The sequence below is a fragment of the Podarcis tiliguerta genome (assembly GCF_965153285.1).
Source record: "Podarcis tiliguerta genome assembly, chromosome: 4".
Lineage (NCBI taxonomy): Eukaryota > Metazoa > Chordata > Lepidosauria > Squamata > Lacertidae > Podarcis > Podarcis tiliguerta.
In genome coordinates, this window is record NC_139537.1 from 48,656,448 (window position 1) to 48,673,015 (window position 16,568).

The window sequence follows — 16,568 nt, forward strand, 5'->3', positions numbered from 1 at the left end:
AAGCAGAGTTATTTCTTATGCGTGTGGCTCACAGCTCCATGGATCAAGAAAGGATTGCTACTGCTGATCCTTTACCACATAGCTGCCACTTTTAATTTTATATTCCTGCCTCAGGTTTCTTATTCCCTTAGAGATGTATACAGGTGCACAGGTAATTTTATTCATTACATTTCAATCCCGCCTTACCTTCGATTTTATTTCATTTTTTTATTTATTGAATATCTATACCACCCTTCATCCAAGGATCATAGGGAAGTTTACAATATAGAAACACAAAACTACATACCGTAATAGTAAACAAAAACAATACCCCCCACACAGTTTAAAAAGCCACAGATAGTTTAATTAGGCAAAGGCCTGCTTGTAGAGGAATGCTTTTGCCTAAAAATATGTAATGAACGTGCCAGGTGAGCCTCCCTTGGCAGAGTATTCCACAAATGGAAAACCAACACAGAAAAGGCTCATTTTTGCTTTGCCACTCTCCAACCTCCTATGGGAGGCGGGCACACAAAGGGCCTCAGTTGGTGATGGCAGGGCCCAGGTTGGTTCACTTGAGGAGAGGCAATGCTTGGAGCTCAAGATGGCAATACATCACTCTCCTCCTCCCCATTTTATCCTCCCAATGACCCTGAGAGGTACGTTAGGCCAAGAAATACTGACTGACCTTAGGTCACCCAATGAGCTTCATGGCTGAGTGGGAATTTGAACCCTAGCCTCCCAGATCCTAGTCTAACACTCTAACCGCTACACCACACTGGCTCTAATGGACAGCTAACGGTAAATCCTGGACATGCAATTTTATGCAGTGTTGTTGCATTATTGAAGAACTGTTCTAATATAATAAGGCCCTTGATATAGCTGTTTACTTCAAACCCTTGATAGGTATTGGCATTTTAAATCATGGGTAGGCAAACTAAGGCCCGGGGGCCGGATCCAGCCCAATCGCCTTCTAAATCCAGCTCATGGACGGTCCAGGAATCAGCGTGTTTTTGGATGAGTAGAATGTGTTGTTTTATTTTAAATGCATCTCTGGGTTATTTGTGGGGCATAGGAATTTGTCCATTTCCCCCACCCCCCCAAAAAATATATAGTCTGGCCCCCCACAAGGTCTGAGGGACAGTGGACTGGCCCCCTGCTGAAAAAAGTTTGCTGACCCCTGTTTTAAATCATATTGCAGGATTGTTTAATCCCAGGCATCTTCTGAAGTATTTTAGTTTGGTAGGTTCCTGTGTTGGCAAAGCTGATATACGGCTGATCCACCCCCTGGCACACGTCCCACATGACGCTTTGGAGACCATTCAGCTTTATTTGATTGAGATAGGCCTTCTGCTTTTGCTTGCAGACAGTGTACACATACAGAAACATAGGGTTTGAAATGTGACCAATCCTGTTCTAACGCCAGGAGTTGCTTATGAAAGTTTTCCGTAAGCACCATTTTAATTTGTGATTATGTGACATGACAAACAACACTTTATGTGTATTGGCAAGCAATGTTTTTCAATTAAGTTCTAATACTAGCGTTTCTGGAGAACATGGCCATAGCTGTGATATCTGCCCCTCCCTTATCAGAAAGGAAACGATGGATTCTCCCACTGACATAAGTGGGAATTTAAGTGTGACTAACAAAGTGTGGAGCCAATCCACTGAGTTGTTTGGACACATTAACTGTATAAATAATGTGGTTGAAATGCTCATCAACGCAAAGGGAAATGTTTCTGCTTAAAGCCCCTCATTTTGTCCATTGCTCATTCTACAAAGTAATATTGAAAAAAAGTATGGATTCTGATCAGGCACACATGTTCTAGGCCTGCAATTCTACAGCAAGTGCAGCACATTTCTTGCAATGAATGAGTGAGTCTCTAATTATTCAGAGTTTATGGTGTAGGTTAGCCCATGTATGGATACCAAAACTGCTCAAAAAGGCCATAGAAAGGTAAATGTGGCAGACCCTTGATTAAAAGTAGCACCTGTGAAAACAATTCAAATGCTCCCTAGGAGTAATTCCAATCAGAGTAAGTGGCTTTCCATTTTTTTTATACCAAAATACAAAAAATAAAAATACTGCTGTTTTTACAAGAACCCATCCAAGAAACCTATCAGCACGATGCCTTATTTTTCCAAATCCACAATTTCCGTTTTATTCAAATATTCTTTTTACCACTTCCATGAAAATTATGCACACATACTATATTGTTACTATCCGATAGTGACTCTTAGCCGCAAGTGCTTAACCTCTCACTCTAATAATTCTGGCAAGAGGGCATTGTAGACACCCTACTTTAACAACTGTTGCTTTATGGATGTGTGTCCATGTTTCTATACGCCACTAAATTTGATATTTGCACGATTCATGAAATGTGTAGAATATTGCCGAGTTCATGAAACATCCAAAATGCTCTGCCTAGTTAAGGAAGAAAGCAAATCTAATGACTAACTCACATCATTGGCTATGCTGCTGACTAATTCACCAACTTGAAGGAATTTAGCAAACCATGCAAATTTAATGTTTTAAATGTAATTTATATAAAAGCTAGGCTACAGTCACATACATTACTTCCTGGGCCTCCCGCTGAAATTTCTTTTCTTTTCTTTGGTTAAAAGGTGCTTACTTTTGAGCAGGTGTGAAGAGGATTGTGCTAGGAGGGATTTCATGAAAATAAACAGGCTATTTCATGAAAGCTGGAATACTTTGCTAATTTCATGACCAATTTTTATGATTGGTAGTATGACCAAAATGGTCAGTATGGTGGCTGGCAACTAGACTGGCCAAAGACAGAGTGCAGGGGCAAAGGCATGACTCCTACTGCAGTGTCTCTCTCACTGAAGACCTCCAAAGGAGTATCTCCCCCATTCATCTATTTGCAACTAAGAGCTGTCTGAGACAAAGGGCCAAATGAGAAAAGATGCCATTCATACAGTGAACAATCATTGCATCTGCCACTAGGGCTGGGTCTGTGAGAGACATCAGAAGCAGCCACCAAGTGAGGAAGTCCTGGCCTGTGTGGGACTAACATCTAGATGCTTCAGTTCTGGACCTGGAGACTCAGCTACAGACCGGCATTTGTTGGAACAGTGGAGAACAGGGGTGGGAGGAAGGGAGGCTCATGGAATTTGCAGGTGTTACCAAACTGGGAGGGGTAGCCAATGCTGCAGAAGACTGAATTGAGATTCAATATGTCCTTAACTGATTGGAGAGCTGGGCCAAAACTAACAAAATAAATTTCAATAGAGACAAATATAAGGTTCTACACTTAGGCTCATGGGGGACACCAGTAGTACATATGAAAAGGATTGAGGGGTCTTAGTCGACAACGTGATGCTCCAGTAAAACAACAAACAAACAAAAGCTAATGCTTTTCTAGGCTGCATCAACAAAAGTATATTGTCCCAATCAAGGGAAGCAATAGTACCACTCTATTCTGCCTTGGATCTGCAGTACTGTGTACAATTCTCGGTGGTAGAATTTAAGGAGAATATTGACAAGCTGGAATGTGTGCAGAAAGGGGCAACCAAGCCTTATGAGGAATGGTTGAGGGAGTTGGGCATGTTACCTAGGCCTCTTGACTAAACACCGCTGTACCACACATGCATTTTAAAAGAAAGATTCCAGCAGCTGGCCTCAACTTATCTGATATTCCTTCAAAGTAGCTGGATCAATACAAAGTCACAGCACAGGAAGCGTGCAATGTAGGGTTGCAATGTATAAGGAAACTTAAGGCTTGACACTATTGATTTAGGAAAAAATGAGCAGGACATCACAAAATCTGTAACTCATTTGACAGTCTCTTAGAGGTCAGGATTTTGGGGTGGGGAGGAGTTACATTTGGAAATTAAAGATAAGGGATTTTGTATTTTCCCATAACAAACTCATTTTCTGAGTGCCTCTCCTTATGAAGTCAACATGATACTATCCACATAGAAAAAGGAGGTATCAGCATGCTCAGAGGAAGCCTGATGTTTGCAGAAGTAGAAAAAAAATAGGTGGGGGGACAGGGACTAAGAGGGCAAGGAACCAAAGTCCAAATAGCCCAATGAAGTCTGAGCTTGCTCAGTAGCACAGAACTAGCTGACTGTTAGAACACAGAAACTGAAAACTATGGAGGAGGAAATGAAACCTCCTAGAATAGGGCATGTCTGATGGACTGAAACACTGAGCAGACTATGCCGCAACATTTTGTGCTAGGTACCACATGCTTAGGGAACCACCACCAAGAGTTACCTGTCTGATTTGTATGTCTCTTCAGCCCTTTGTTTCTATGGTACAGTGGTCTCTGGAGGCACAGCTACTACTATTTGTCAATTCAAGCATCACACTGAATCATAGCACAAACCATGGTTTATAAATCCACTTTGAACCATGGTTTGACAATTCGGATGCCATGCCTAACCACAGTTAATCTTCCTGTTACCTTATTTGGCATGACATCTGAACTGAACCAGTGTTTTCAGTACAGTACACCATGCAATGCCTACAGTAACTTGTAGTGATGGAAGGAGGGTATTACAGTATATGTTTGTTCACATGTTGCACAACTAAATAATTTCTTTTAGAGATACTCCTATACCACCATAATTGAATGACGTATTTTAAGCATGCTAGCCTGTATTTACTTGAATGACAGTGGAGAAGTTTCTTTAGGAAGATCAAATGCAATCGTTTTAGCACAATCAGGGTCTCAGTTAAAATTGACATTAAATACTTAGAACCCCTATAGCTATATTGCTGGCATTTGGTATTATAGCCTGTCCCCTGGAATACAAACACAGGATAGTGGTTTGTTAAGGAAAAGTCACTAGTGCCAAAGAAAGCATGCATTTTGCTCAACATAATTAGCATTTATAGGACTTGGATAACTCAGCACTTGCTGTTAAGTTTCAGTACCACTTTCACTTTGATAATTAACCGGATCCCACATACAAGTGCTGCATGGAAAACGGCAAAGCAATGACCTCTGGCTGATATGTGGTTTTTCTTAATGAGACAGGCGTGTTAACATTATCGTTGAATATACCACCCAGTTCTTGAACCACCCAGCTTTCAAGACTTGGCTACTTTTATGTCTTTTGTGAGAAACATCTCTTTCAGCTTTCACATGACTTGGGGAAGGGTGAGAGGGAAATAATATAAGTGGACTTAGTCCAAACTGCTCACTGTATTCTGTCTCCCAGAGCTTCTGCTCCAATTGATCTCAGGTGATGACGGAAATAGATTTGGTGGATTTTACAGAGTGACAATGAAACAGGCTCAAGTAATGAGAAGAATGGCGTTGGTTTAGACAGCTGGAACCCTCTTCCATCATGTGTTTGCCTTGTGACAGGCAGTCTGGAGAACATTGTTTGAGTCAATAAGCAGTGTTAACACAGCAAATAACTAGTTTCCAGAACCACCAAATTAGTCATGGGCAGACAGGACTGATGCTCAACATATTGGCTAATGTAAATGGACTTAACATGCAGAATGCCTTGGGCATGAACATTTGAAAATCTTACCCTTGGCAGGCGTTCTTAAACAGATCTGGCTTTTAACCAACTACATACCCACGCAACCCAAATAAATTACATGTCTCATCAATCTTCAGTCTTATAAAACCAATTTGGAAGCAATCCCACTGAACTGAGTATGGTGCTGTTAACAACTCTACTTGGACCAATGTAGGCTACTAGGTTAAATTGTTGCCATATTCCATGAAGTGGCTTTTACATTGTGTGGAAGCTCAAATATAAAGTGGAAGTTAACAGGAAACATCAAGAAAACAGAACAAACAGGAGTGGGAAGGGGAATGAAAAATCTCACTGATAAGCAGCAAAGCAGTTAAGAGTTCCTCTAACTTGCTTTGACTTTCACCTTAGGTCCTATTCCTACATCTTTTCCAACTGCAATACTGTTAACCTGTCTCAGGGTACTGAGTTAGAACAGGTTATCAATTGAAACAAATATTGAAATGAATGCAACAAAATAAGCTTCTTTTTTTTCAAACTTCACAAAGAACAACTATTGTGCAGGTATTTGTGCAAATAAAAGATGCATGTGGCTTATTGACTCGCTCACTCCATCAAAGAGACAAATTGTTAGATTACTTCTTCTACAACTATTAAGATAAAACTTGGTATATATGTGGTCCAAGACCACAATCACTGCAATTCCTAGAAAAAAAGTTTTAAAATGGGACATTTTTACAGTTAGCGGTCAAAATTTGGTAAATAAAGTTTTCCTCCAACTGTACAATTCTATGAAACCCTCATAAAATAGGTCAGCATTCCAGCAGACACACAGATTACGTAACTGAATGTTGGACTCTGAATCCTCTACACACTTGTATCATCCTCAGAAACACTCTTCACATGTTACTCAACACAGATACTAAATAAATGCTAGAAAGCTGAGTTTTAGAGGTAGTAATAGTAGTTTTGTAGTCATTTTCAGTAGTGTTCAAAGCAACCCCCTTAACAGAATAAGCCTTTGCATGTTTACTCAGAAGGAAGCCACTGTGCTTGATGATGCTTACATTCTAATTAAGGATTGCAGTCTAAGTGTATCATGAGTCCCTTGATAAGAAGAATGGTAACAGCAGACAAGATTTCATGAAAGTCAGTATACCTACTATTTCAGATCTTTCCATGAAATACAGTCTTGGGAGCTTACAAGGTATGCTCTGGGCATGCATGCGCTGTTGTTACAGAGCAAGTGCAGAATCCCTCAAGTCTAGATGGCCAAGTGAGGGAAGAAAGCAGAGCATGATCCTCTGCAGTTCAAAGGCATCCATGTCAAGTCTGAAGCTAACAAGCAAATTTATCACAGAGCTAGTGGAACTTGGTGAAACAAACACACTGCACATCCCCCTTTTGGCTCAGTGAACTAGTTTCACCAGTTTGAGGGGGGATTCTGACCACTGCTTAAAAGTTCACCATGAAAAATGCCACAAGAAAAAGTGTTGCTACATAACAAGTAAATAAAACACATGTTTAACTAGTAACTCCATTCTGACAAATGTTACATGCTTTCAAAACAAGAATTTCTGAAGACTAGATAGAGATGGTTAACTTGTGGCCATCCAGATATGGTTGGACTTCCACTCCCGCCAGTCAACACAGCCCCAAAACCAGGAATTATGAAGGTTGTATTCCAGTGGCATCTGTTAGTCACTCGTGTTATAGACCATTGACAACATGAGAGCACATCCTATGGCAATCTGAATATTTAATGAACATAAAGTTAGGCATGAAGAATTGTTTGCATAGTGTGTTTAGGGATGGAACGATCTGTCCGTTTAGGTTATCTTGGTTTCTCGTTTTTCCAGTCTTAAATTCAGTTCTCCACATTTCTGGAGCAATTTGTGATTTTTAAAAAATCACTGTGAAAATTCATCAGCATTTTCATGACAATTTCTGCTAATAAGCTTACTGTTATATGCAGTTTTGACTGATTTCTGCAAACAATTTCCCCTATATTATTATTTCTATATTACCCATTTTCTGCACACCTTCCTCTAATATATGCATTTTCGTAAACATTGGTTGGAGAACTACAAATTCAGACACCCAGCACAAATTTCAAACAATGCCTGCTTTTCCATTTGATAGATTTGCCTTTAAACATGAATTGAATTTAATTGCTCCCTAATTCTAATTGTGGTGGGTTCATTTGATAGATGATATGCAAATATTAGTCTACTGAAGTTCAAAGTGGCCTTGAATAATAAACAGGGATGGAAAGTGTACCTCACACATTTGATCCACAACCGAAAAACAAGCAATTTAGAAGAAGGCATCTGGGTATACAAAAACTTAACAGAGCAGCATTCGGAGCCCATCAAAACATGGTACTGTGGCTAAGCGTCTAGTTGCTAAGCAACCGACTTCATACTTTCAAAACAGAGTTGTAAAAGTTGAACACTCATGCCAATTGCTGCTACTTCTCGTCTTGTTGAAAAAACAAAAATGGGTAAAAAAAAAAAAAACCTCCACAAAAAACACCAGTAGGCTTGAAAAAGCCCTGTGCCCTGTGAGATGTTTCTCCTCTGACACTTTTACCTTTTAACTCTTTTTCATGTTTACAGTCTGCAAATGTGAACAGTGAATCATTCACTTCAAATGCCATTAGATGAAGACCTATGTACATTTATTCATTCCTGGACACCTCTCTTTCTTCCCTAGATTGTTTTTTTAATTGAGGAAAATCAATTCAGATGTATCTCCAATGAACTGAAAATGCCAGATTTAGACATCAGCTTATATAATCTGAGATAACAGAGCTGAAGATGTGATGGTTCTCGTGTTTCAGTTACTCCTTGCAAGGACAGCATAGACAAGGAACACTATGTTTGGCCATTAACTTTGTTGCAAAATCTGCATCCCTTGTTAATGCTCAAAAGAAATATCAATGGGACAAGGCAAAACTCACATGGGCAAAATGTATGGTTCTTGTTTCTTCTACGTAATGTGCCTCTACATTGTTTTGATGTACCTCCAACCTGCAACTTAACCATCTCATTCCAAAGTTTTCAAAATGATTTAGTGAGAGAATGAGTAAGGTTGAGTAAGGGTTGAGCATCACAGTAGATACCCAATGAAAGGCCCACACAACTTCTTCATTACAAGTTGGTGCATTACAACACAAATCAATAAGTCAGCAGTCCATTTCTACCCTTCTTCAAGGACTGAACAAAAAAAATGACAAACAACTTGTGTGGGTCAGCTATGATCCATGTGATAATATCTGCACAAAACTTCCAGAAGAGTAGCTGTAAAGGTCTGTTGCAGTAAAAACCAAAAAGATTGCTGTGGCACCAAACACATTTATTACAATGTAATATTTTATGGCCTAGAGGCCACTTCATCAGAAGTGGATTCTAGTCCAAGAAAGAAAGCTGATGGCATGTGTTAACCTTTAAGGTGCCACAACACTCTTTGTTGATTTTATACACAAAGGATTTGTGCTCTAGATGGCAATTTCATATGACTATTCCACCATGTGCACATCCAGTTCATGTTCTGAAGGTATAATGGCTATCTATCTATATGTCTATTTGAATTGGTTATATATCTGAAGTGGATTATCCCACTTTGGTAATATGGACTGCTCCTAAAAGCTACTGCTAAGTATCAGGAGGACACTACATTGGTCATACCTGATGTGCAGTAATTAAAAACTTGTCTTAAGAGTACTGAGTTGCCACCTTGTTAGATCCCTTTCCCTGGGAAACTCTAGTGCATGCATATGTGTGTGACTGTATTGAGAAAAATGCAAGTTGTCAAGCTCTCCAAAGCAATTTTCTAAAATCAGGTGGACCATCAAACGCCTTGCTTATATAAACTGCAGAATCAGATTGAGGGAAGCTAGTCTCAAAGGAGCCTAGAAAAGCATGTCAGATTTTGTTTGTGTTGATAAAAATCTGGGTTGAACTCAGGAGACTCCTGAGTTCATGGTTGAAAACAAATGGCTTTGGACATCAACAGAGAGAACATACAGCACAAGTGCAGCACGACAGGAACACCATAATATTTCAAGTATTTGGAGGAATAAATAAACATACGAGGGCTTTTTCTGTCTCTCTCCTTACTCCTTCACTGGAGTAACTCATTCCACAAACTATCCCAAGCCTCTCTTTTTCCTGGCACTCTTGTGATGTAGCGGAGGAAGGGAACTCTAATGGAAAGTTATGTGTTTTTCTGAATTAAAGAAGGAAAAGCGGAAGAACATGCTGAAGGGGACATTCATGTTGAAAAGTTCTGCTGCATAAACAGTGTCACATGTTCCTCTGGAACCACTCCCCTTAACTAGTTCAGCCAATGCTGCTGGATTATCACTCAGCACTCATCCAGAAAGCTGTATGGAGAACCCTTGCCAGTTCAGAATTCTAACAGATTAGGAGACCAATTTCCACGCTGTGGATAATGAGGCATTAGAGCCCCACCCCTCGCCTACCTTGGTGCACCACTTTTCTGCAGCTATGTTTACATGTGGTTTGAATTTACGTTCCCCTCTCTTGAGCCACACATGTTGCGCCTCTCCGGTTTTATTGCTACTTTCTTTTCATGCTGGAAATGCCATGTTAAATTACCAGCAACTAAGCAAGGAAGTTGTGAGCTCCCTGAGGCCACCTCACACATTTTCCTTTCCCTCTAATCTCAACAGAGTCAGACTGGGATTTGAGCCAGAGGTGTTCATAGTTCTTCTTCTCATCTGGTAGATACACTGAAAGATTGGCAAGCCTACCAGTGCCTTATCTTATTACTTAAATGGGTTCATTTCCACCGCCACCCAACAGAAAATTTAGGTCAGCTTCAGCACTGGGTATAAGTTTGGCTAGAACATGTGTTGCGTCATCTTAATAGAGGGATATACATTGCTGTTCAGGAGCAACATCAATAGAAAAAAACTTACTTTTATTTATTTCTTAAAATCTTAACAGCTTGCTCTCCTATAATAAGAACCTCCTAATGGTTATTCTATGCAAATTATGGACACATGACAGCCTTATGAGAAAGTTAACAGGTTGTAGGTGGAATGAGGACATGAATCTTGGAAGAGCTTGTTGAAAGATGAGCAATGCACATACTTTCTCTCTGCACTGCCAGGTGTCAGGGATGTCTTTGGCACAGAAGAGGCAGAAGGCAAGTTTCTGCTCACTGGACAGGATTTAAAGATCATAATTGCTGTGATAGGTCATAGCTCAGTGGTTAGAGCACAGGCTTTGCATGCAAATGGTCCCAGGTTCAATTCCCAGCACCTCCTCATTGGACTGGGAATTGACCCCTGTATGAAACCCTGAAGCTGCCAGTCAGTGTAGACAGTACTGAACTAGATGGACCAATGACCTGATAATTTCAAAAAACCTCCGGTTCGCAACTGTGTTTACAAACACCTGTTTAAGATCCTGCTTTTGCTACAACATAAATTGCATCAGTTCTTCACCATCAGCATACAGAGCTCCAACAGTTCTACTTCCAATCTGTGCACCAGATGGGAGAAACATCTCATGGTTAGTGCAATGAGTGCAGGAGGATGATGCATCTCAAATGGACACATGACCCAATTGCTTGTTATTTTGTTTGGAAACAAGGGCGCTTCCACACAGCAGTTCATTGTGGACCCAGCGCTGCTCATGCATGCAACTTTTGCACATGTGATATTCTCATCAAATTGCCAACCTATCCTCCCCCTTCCACACTGAATCCAGAGTGACTATTTCCAATGATTTTTTTAAAAAAACAAACAAGCAAAACTTTAGTTTTCTGCAGGAACAGTAAGCCTACAATAAATGGGAAAATAACAGGGGACTACCTTATGATGAGAACATCACATGAATGCTGTGCAGAACTTGGGCACAGCAGCAACACGAGTCAACAATAAGCTGCTGTGTGGAAGCACCCTGGGCTTCCCTATCCATATGTGTATCTATCTATCTATCTATCTATCTGTCTGTCTATCTATCTATCTATCTATCTAATCTATCATCTCCCCTTTCACTCAGGCTTCCAGCAGATGCTTGGAATTATTACTGGAACCTCAAGTATCTACTAAACCTGATGTGACACCACCTTAGCATTAGTGATATTGAACCCAATGGCAAATGAGTGTTTTCAGTAGCACTTTGGATTCTTAAGACAGTAGCTACGAAACCTTTGGACATTTACAACCAGAGATGAATTTTAAAAGAAAGAAAGAAAAAGACAGCAACAATACAATCACATACATTCATAAAGCCCAAGAGAGGACCTCTTGGGTCATCAAGTCCAACACACCTGCGGTGAAGCAGAAGAATGAAGCTGAGGGTGATGAACCCAGCTCCGCAAGGCTGGCGGAGGCCTGAGCGGGATCCCTCAGCTATGGCCTCCTCCCAAACCTACCTCACGGGTGAAGAGGATGGCAGCGTCGTAATGTTCCTCGTGCTGGTCGTCCAGTTGGTTGTGCTGGTGCTGCCACTTGCAGAAGTTCTTGAGGGTGGTGGCCGCGTTCTTGTTCACCTCCAAGCCCTTCTCCTTGTCCCCCAGCACCACCACCTTCACCACCGCCAGGCGGATGTGGTTCTCAATACTGGCGTGTCCATAGAGGCGGGAGGCAATGGTAGCCAAGGTCAACAGGTAGTGATGGAGACCCTTGCCGTACTTCTTGGCCATGGAGTCGTCGGCCACCAGCAGCAGCTCCACCTGCCTGGCCCGCGAGATGGAGCGCCGCTTTCTGTTTCTGGAGCCGGCCGGCGGGGAGAAGTTTCTCGACAGCGCCGCCCTGGTGGTGAAGTCCGTCTCCTCCTGCCGCAGGCCCAGCTTCTTCTGGTCCAGAAAGGGCACCTTGGGCGAGCCGCGCGTCTCGCAGCTGGGCCGAGAAGGCACTGTTTGGAAGCTGAAGTGCTCCTTGGAGAAGAGGTGCGCCACCCGCGCGGACTCCCCGTCGTAGATGCGCTCCCGGGCGGGCTTCTCCTCCTCCTCCTCGGCCCCTTCCCCGCCATCGTCTGTCAGACGCAGCGGCTTCACGGTGTAGCGGGCGTGCTTGACCGCGAAGTAGCCGTCCAATCCGCCGCAAAGGTCGAAGACGGCCAAGGACTGCGCGCTGCCGTCCACGGTTCCGCGGTAGTAGCAGCGCCCCTTGCCCTGGAGCAGCTGTTCCGCGGAGCCCAGCAGCGCGTCCTTCTCCAGGTCCAACAGGAAGCGCTGCCCGCCGGCGTACAGGACGTAGCCCACCTTGCCGCCCCCCGAGTACGTCTGGTCCACGCGCTCCACGAGGCCGCTGGACCCGCGTGGCTGCTGCTGCTGCTCCGGGACGAAGAAGGGGGGCGCAGCGCCCGGCGGCGGCGCTGCTGCTGCTGCTGCTGCTGCTTTGGAGAGCTGCACAGCTTTATCATAGGCAGGTGCTGAAGTTGCCGGGGAAACTCCGGCGGCCGAGGCAGCCGCTTGCAAGCTTGCAAGCAGCAGCAGCGCCGGCAGCGGAGGGCAAGGCAACTTCAGCAGCATGGTGGGCTCCGCAGCAGCAGCAGACGGATAATCGATTGCCGGGTCGGCGATCCGGGCGGGAAATCGGGGCGCGAACGGGACAGGCTGGTGGAAAACAAAAGGCTTGGAGAAGTCTTCGCCGGACGAGTCAAGAGCGCATCGGTGGGAGGGAGACACGGCTCTCGCAGCAGCCAGGAGGCATCGGCGAAGTTGGGACTTGGCGCCTCGCTCGCTCTCGCTCGCTCTCTCGGCCACCGAGTCATCCGACGGGAGCGAGGTCGGCTCTGGCACAGCTCCGAGGGTCTCGCCGGCTTCCTCCGTCCCCTTGTTTTTTGGGTTGATGAGTTGGTTTGGAGAGGCGGACGGCAGAAAGAGTGAGTGAGTGAGTGAATGTGTGTGTGAGAGAGAGAGGTAGGAGAAAACAAGCCCTCCCTTGCCGGCCAGGGGGTGGGAGAAAGGTCCCAGATTCTCAAGGTCCCCCCTCCTCCCTCTCCGAGTTTAATGGGTGTTTGGTGGTGGCGGTGGCGGCGTTATCCCCAGTCCGCCGATGTGAACAAGAGGAGAAGAGCGAGAGCTGTGAAGATGAGAGGAGGTGGAACAATGAATTTATAGTGGAATGCCATCCTGCAATGGCAATTTCAACAATTCGTCATTGCAGGCTGCCTCTTAAAGGGAGAGCTTCGCAGCCTCCACTCCCACACTTCCTTCTCGTTTAATCAGACACCGGAGCGCGCGCGGGGGGGGGGGGCGGAGAGGGGGAGAGGACCGCTGAAACGGGGAGGGGGAGGAAGAAAGAAGGACGGGGCGGGGGAGGTTCGCGGAGGTGAGAAAGCGAGCGAGGCAACGGAGCAGGGAGGGGACGTTTGTTCAAGCGGGGCGGGGGAGGAAACCCACCCGATCGCCTCTCGGAATCCTTTAAAGCCGCAGCGTCCCCTGGTAAAAGGTTGAGATTTCTTCACCAGCCCTGTTTACTTGCTACAACCTTTCGCTTTCTTCCCCCGGTGTCCTGCCAGGTTGGCCCCTGATCCTGTTATGGCACTTAGGTCTTTATTGGGCGGGTGATGAGACAACTTTATAGGGACAGGAAAAGGCTGGATCTTCCTGAAACTTTTTCTTTCTTTCTTCTGCCGCCGTCTCGGCAGATGCCCGGTAGGGAAGAAGACAACAACACACGTGCGGCACTTTCCTGGCGTGCTGCAAGCAGGGCGAGGAGGGAATGGTTAGCGCATCAGAGGCAGCAGCCGCTGCGACGGCACCAAGGAAGGCGGAGGGGGCGCTGCTCTGTCCTTCAGCTCCTGCCCAGGGCAGCAGCTGCCACTTCTCTGCAAACAGGAGAAAAAGCCGAGCCCTTTCCCCTTCCTTTTATCTTTATCGCTTGGATTCTCACGGCAAGCCTGCCTGTCATTATCCCAAGCCAACTGTCACTTAGTCTCCAAGGTCTGTAATTTCCTCCCACGCCCAAGAGAAGGGCAGAAAAGGTTAGGAAGAGTTAACTCTTACCACAGTCTTGGGAAGGAAAACGCCTTCCCACCTTCTGCCCAGCCTAACCCATGCCCCCCTGCCCTGGTGACCCGACAGGCGGGCACATAGTCTCAGCTGACTGCCAATTTCATTATTCCACCCAGATTGGCTCTCCACAGCCCCAAAGGAAGAAGCCAAGATAGAACTGCCTCTTTACAGAAGGGGATGTGACAAGTGAAAAGGGAACCAGGCCATCATTCCTGCTAATGTGGTCAAATGAGGTACCAAAGTGAACAAGATTCACAGGAGTAAACAAGGAGTCCTATTCGTGGTTGTCTATGTGTGTGTTTGCTGTGCTTGTTGGATCTCTGCAGCTTCAGAGGCTATGTAAATAATGGGACTCTATCACCTATGTAGAAAAGAATTATGTCTGGGAAAGATAATGACCTTATTTTTATTCATAGAATCATAGAATTGCAAAGGACCACAAGGATCTAGTTCAACCACCTCCAATGCAGGAATCTTTTTGCCCAACGTGGGGCAACCCTGACATTAAGTGTCGTGGCCTCTATCAACCAAACCGTATACAGTATTGTGGCCTGTAAAACATAAATGTGGCAATGTCTTGGCTAAGATAATCAATGTTTCGATTCTATTTTACTTTTAGAAAGGACCAACTAGAAAGGACTCTATCCCCAACTCTTTGGAGTTCTTCAAAGTCTGTTACATTTGCCTCCTAACAAATTAATGTATGGTTCATGACTGGCATTCTGAATTAGCAGTCCCATCCTCAAGTCACTTAAAAAAAGGGAAAAGGGTATCTTGGCCTGTTGACAGTGAAGCCGTGCATATGTGTGTTCGCTCATAAGTAGGTCCTCCGGTTGAATTCAGTAAGGCCAGGGAGCTTGTCGAAAGGTGAAAACAGAACAAATAGCTACACATGATTGCAGCAAAGAAACCAAGGTCCAGTGTACAGACTCTGAGTAGTCCTGATAGACCTGGGCTGTGATCATAGGACAGGCAGTTGGGAACATTACACTTGGCCTTCTCTATTTTTCTGGAGTCTCTAGTGCAACAAGAAAGGATTCAGCATTTCCCCTATATTCATTTTGGATTGTTCACACACACACACACATATAAGTTTCCTAGCTGAACAGGAGCTCCTGGCTTAGTATCAAACCCTGTCTTGGAGTCATGCGAATGAGTGTGGGTTGAGGCTTAAGCTTCATGCTCCTTACTCCCACTCCCTCCTATCCTCCCATGCTGTGATCACTTCCCTACCTTCCTGCTTCATTGTCTATATCTGAACTGCCAAGCTGTAGTTTATGCTTTCCCTGCAAGCCCTGGTTTGCAGTACAAACTATAGTACACCCAACCGGGCTGTAACAGCAAACCATAGACTTCTTTAGACACAGAAGAGCAAAATGTGGGAGTAGGTGTGTGCCTCCACCCCCTACACTTCCCAGTCTCCAGCTGAATGTGCTTGGAAGCTCCCATCAAAACCGAAAGATAGGAGGGGAGGGGAGCACACATGGAATGCTCGAGCCCAAGCCCCTACATCCTTGTTATTGTTGCATGTTTAAACACCTGAAGTGGGCCATGGTTCATCAGGAAGGGAATCAGTAGTTTGAGTTTCCTGGCAAGATTTTATAGTAGCTGTATGATTCTAGAAGTCATCTTTTTTTAAAAAACAAAAACAAAGAAAAGACAAAGAATTAAGCCTGATTGCTTTATTTTTAGCTTGCCAGAGTGGTTCCCAGCAATTAAAACCCAATGTAAATTACCATTAAAAATGCTGCTGCAGAAGGGGAGGAGGTTGTAGCTGGGTCTGAACTCAGAACTGATAGATTCTAACCTTAGCAGAAATTCTTTGGCAAGACCCTTACATGATTATATAGATTTATGTTCAGAACAACACTAAGGAGGCTATCTCAGTTTCATGCCGTGGTCATAACAAAGATCCTTTTACTGAGAGATTAGGAGGTTTCAAGAGGCCAAACACTTTGTAGCAAATACAGCATTTACTATCATGAATGACCCCACAGAAACTTTGTAGCAAGACCTGTACATGATTATATAGTTCACTGTTCAAAACAACAGTATTTCAGCACTATGGAGACTACCTCGGTAATATGCCTTGTCATAAAGAATAGCTTTTGGTGGAGAGATTTGTCAAG

General features: G+C 44.0%; 1 protein-coding gene and 1 long non-coding RNA gene across 2 annotated transcripts in view; one reads left to right on the forward strand and one right to left on the reverse strand.

The window, feature by feature from the left end:
• Nucleotides 1-13,644, reverse strand: part of ADAMTS5 (ADAM metallopeptidase with thrombospondin type 1 motif 5) — a 50,529-nt gene extending 36,885 nt beyond the window's left edge. Inside the window, exon 1 of the mRNA XM_083438605.1 lies at nt 11,851-13,644. Coding sequence (XP_083294731.1) covers nt 11,851-12,951 — 1,101 coding nt within the window. The 5' untranslated portion in view covers nt 12,952-13,644. The remainder of the gene's footprint in view (nt 1-11,850) is intronic.
• LOC310676635 lies at nt 13,232-15,029 on the forward strand. The gene is made up of 2 exons (XR_014510655.1): nt 13,232-13,304; nt 14,556-15,029. It is a non-coding gene; the product is annotated as an uncharacterized lncRNA (long non-coding RNA).
• The last annotated feature ends 1,539 nt before the right edge of the window (nt 15,030-16,568 follow it).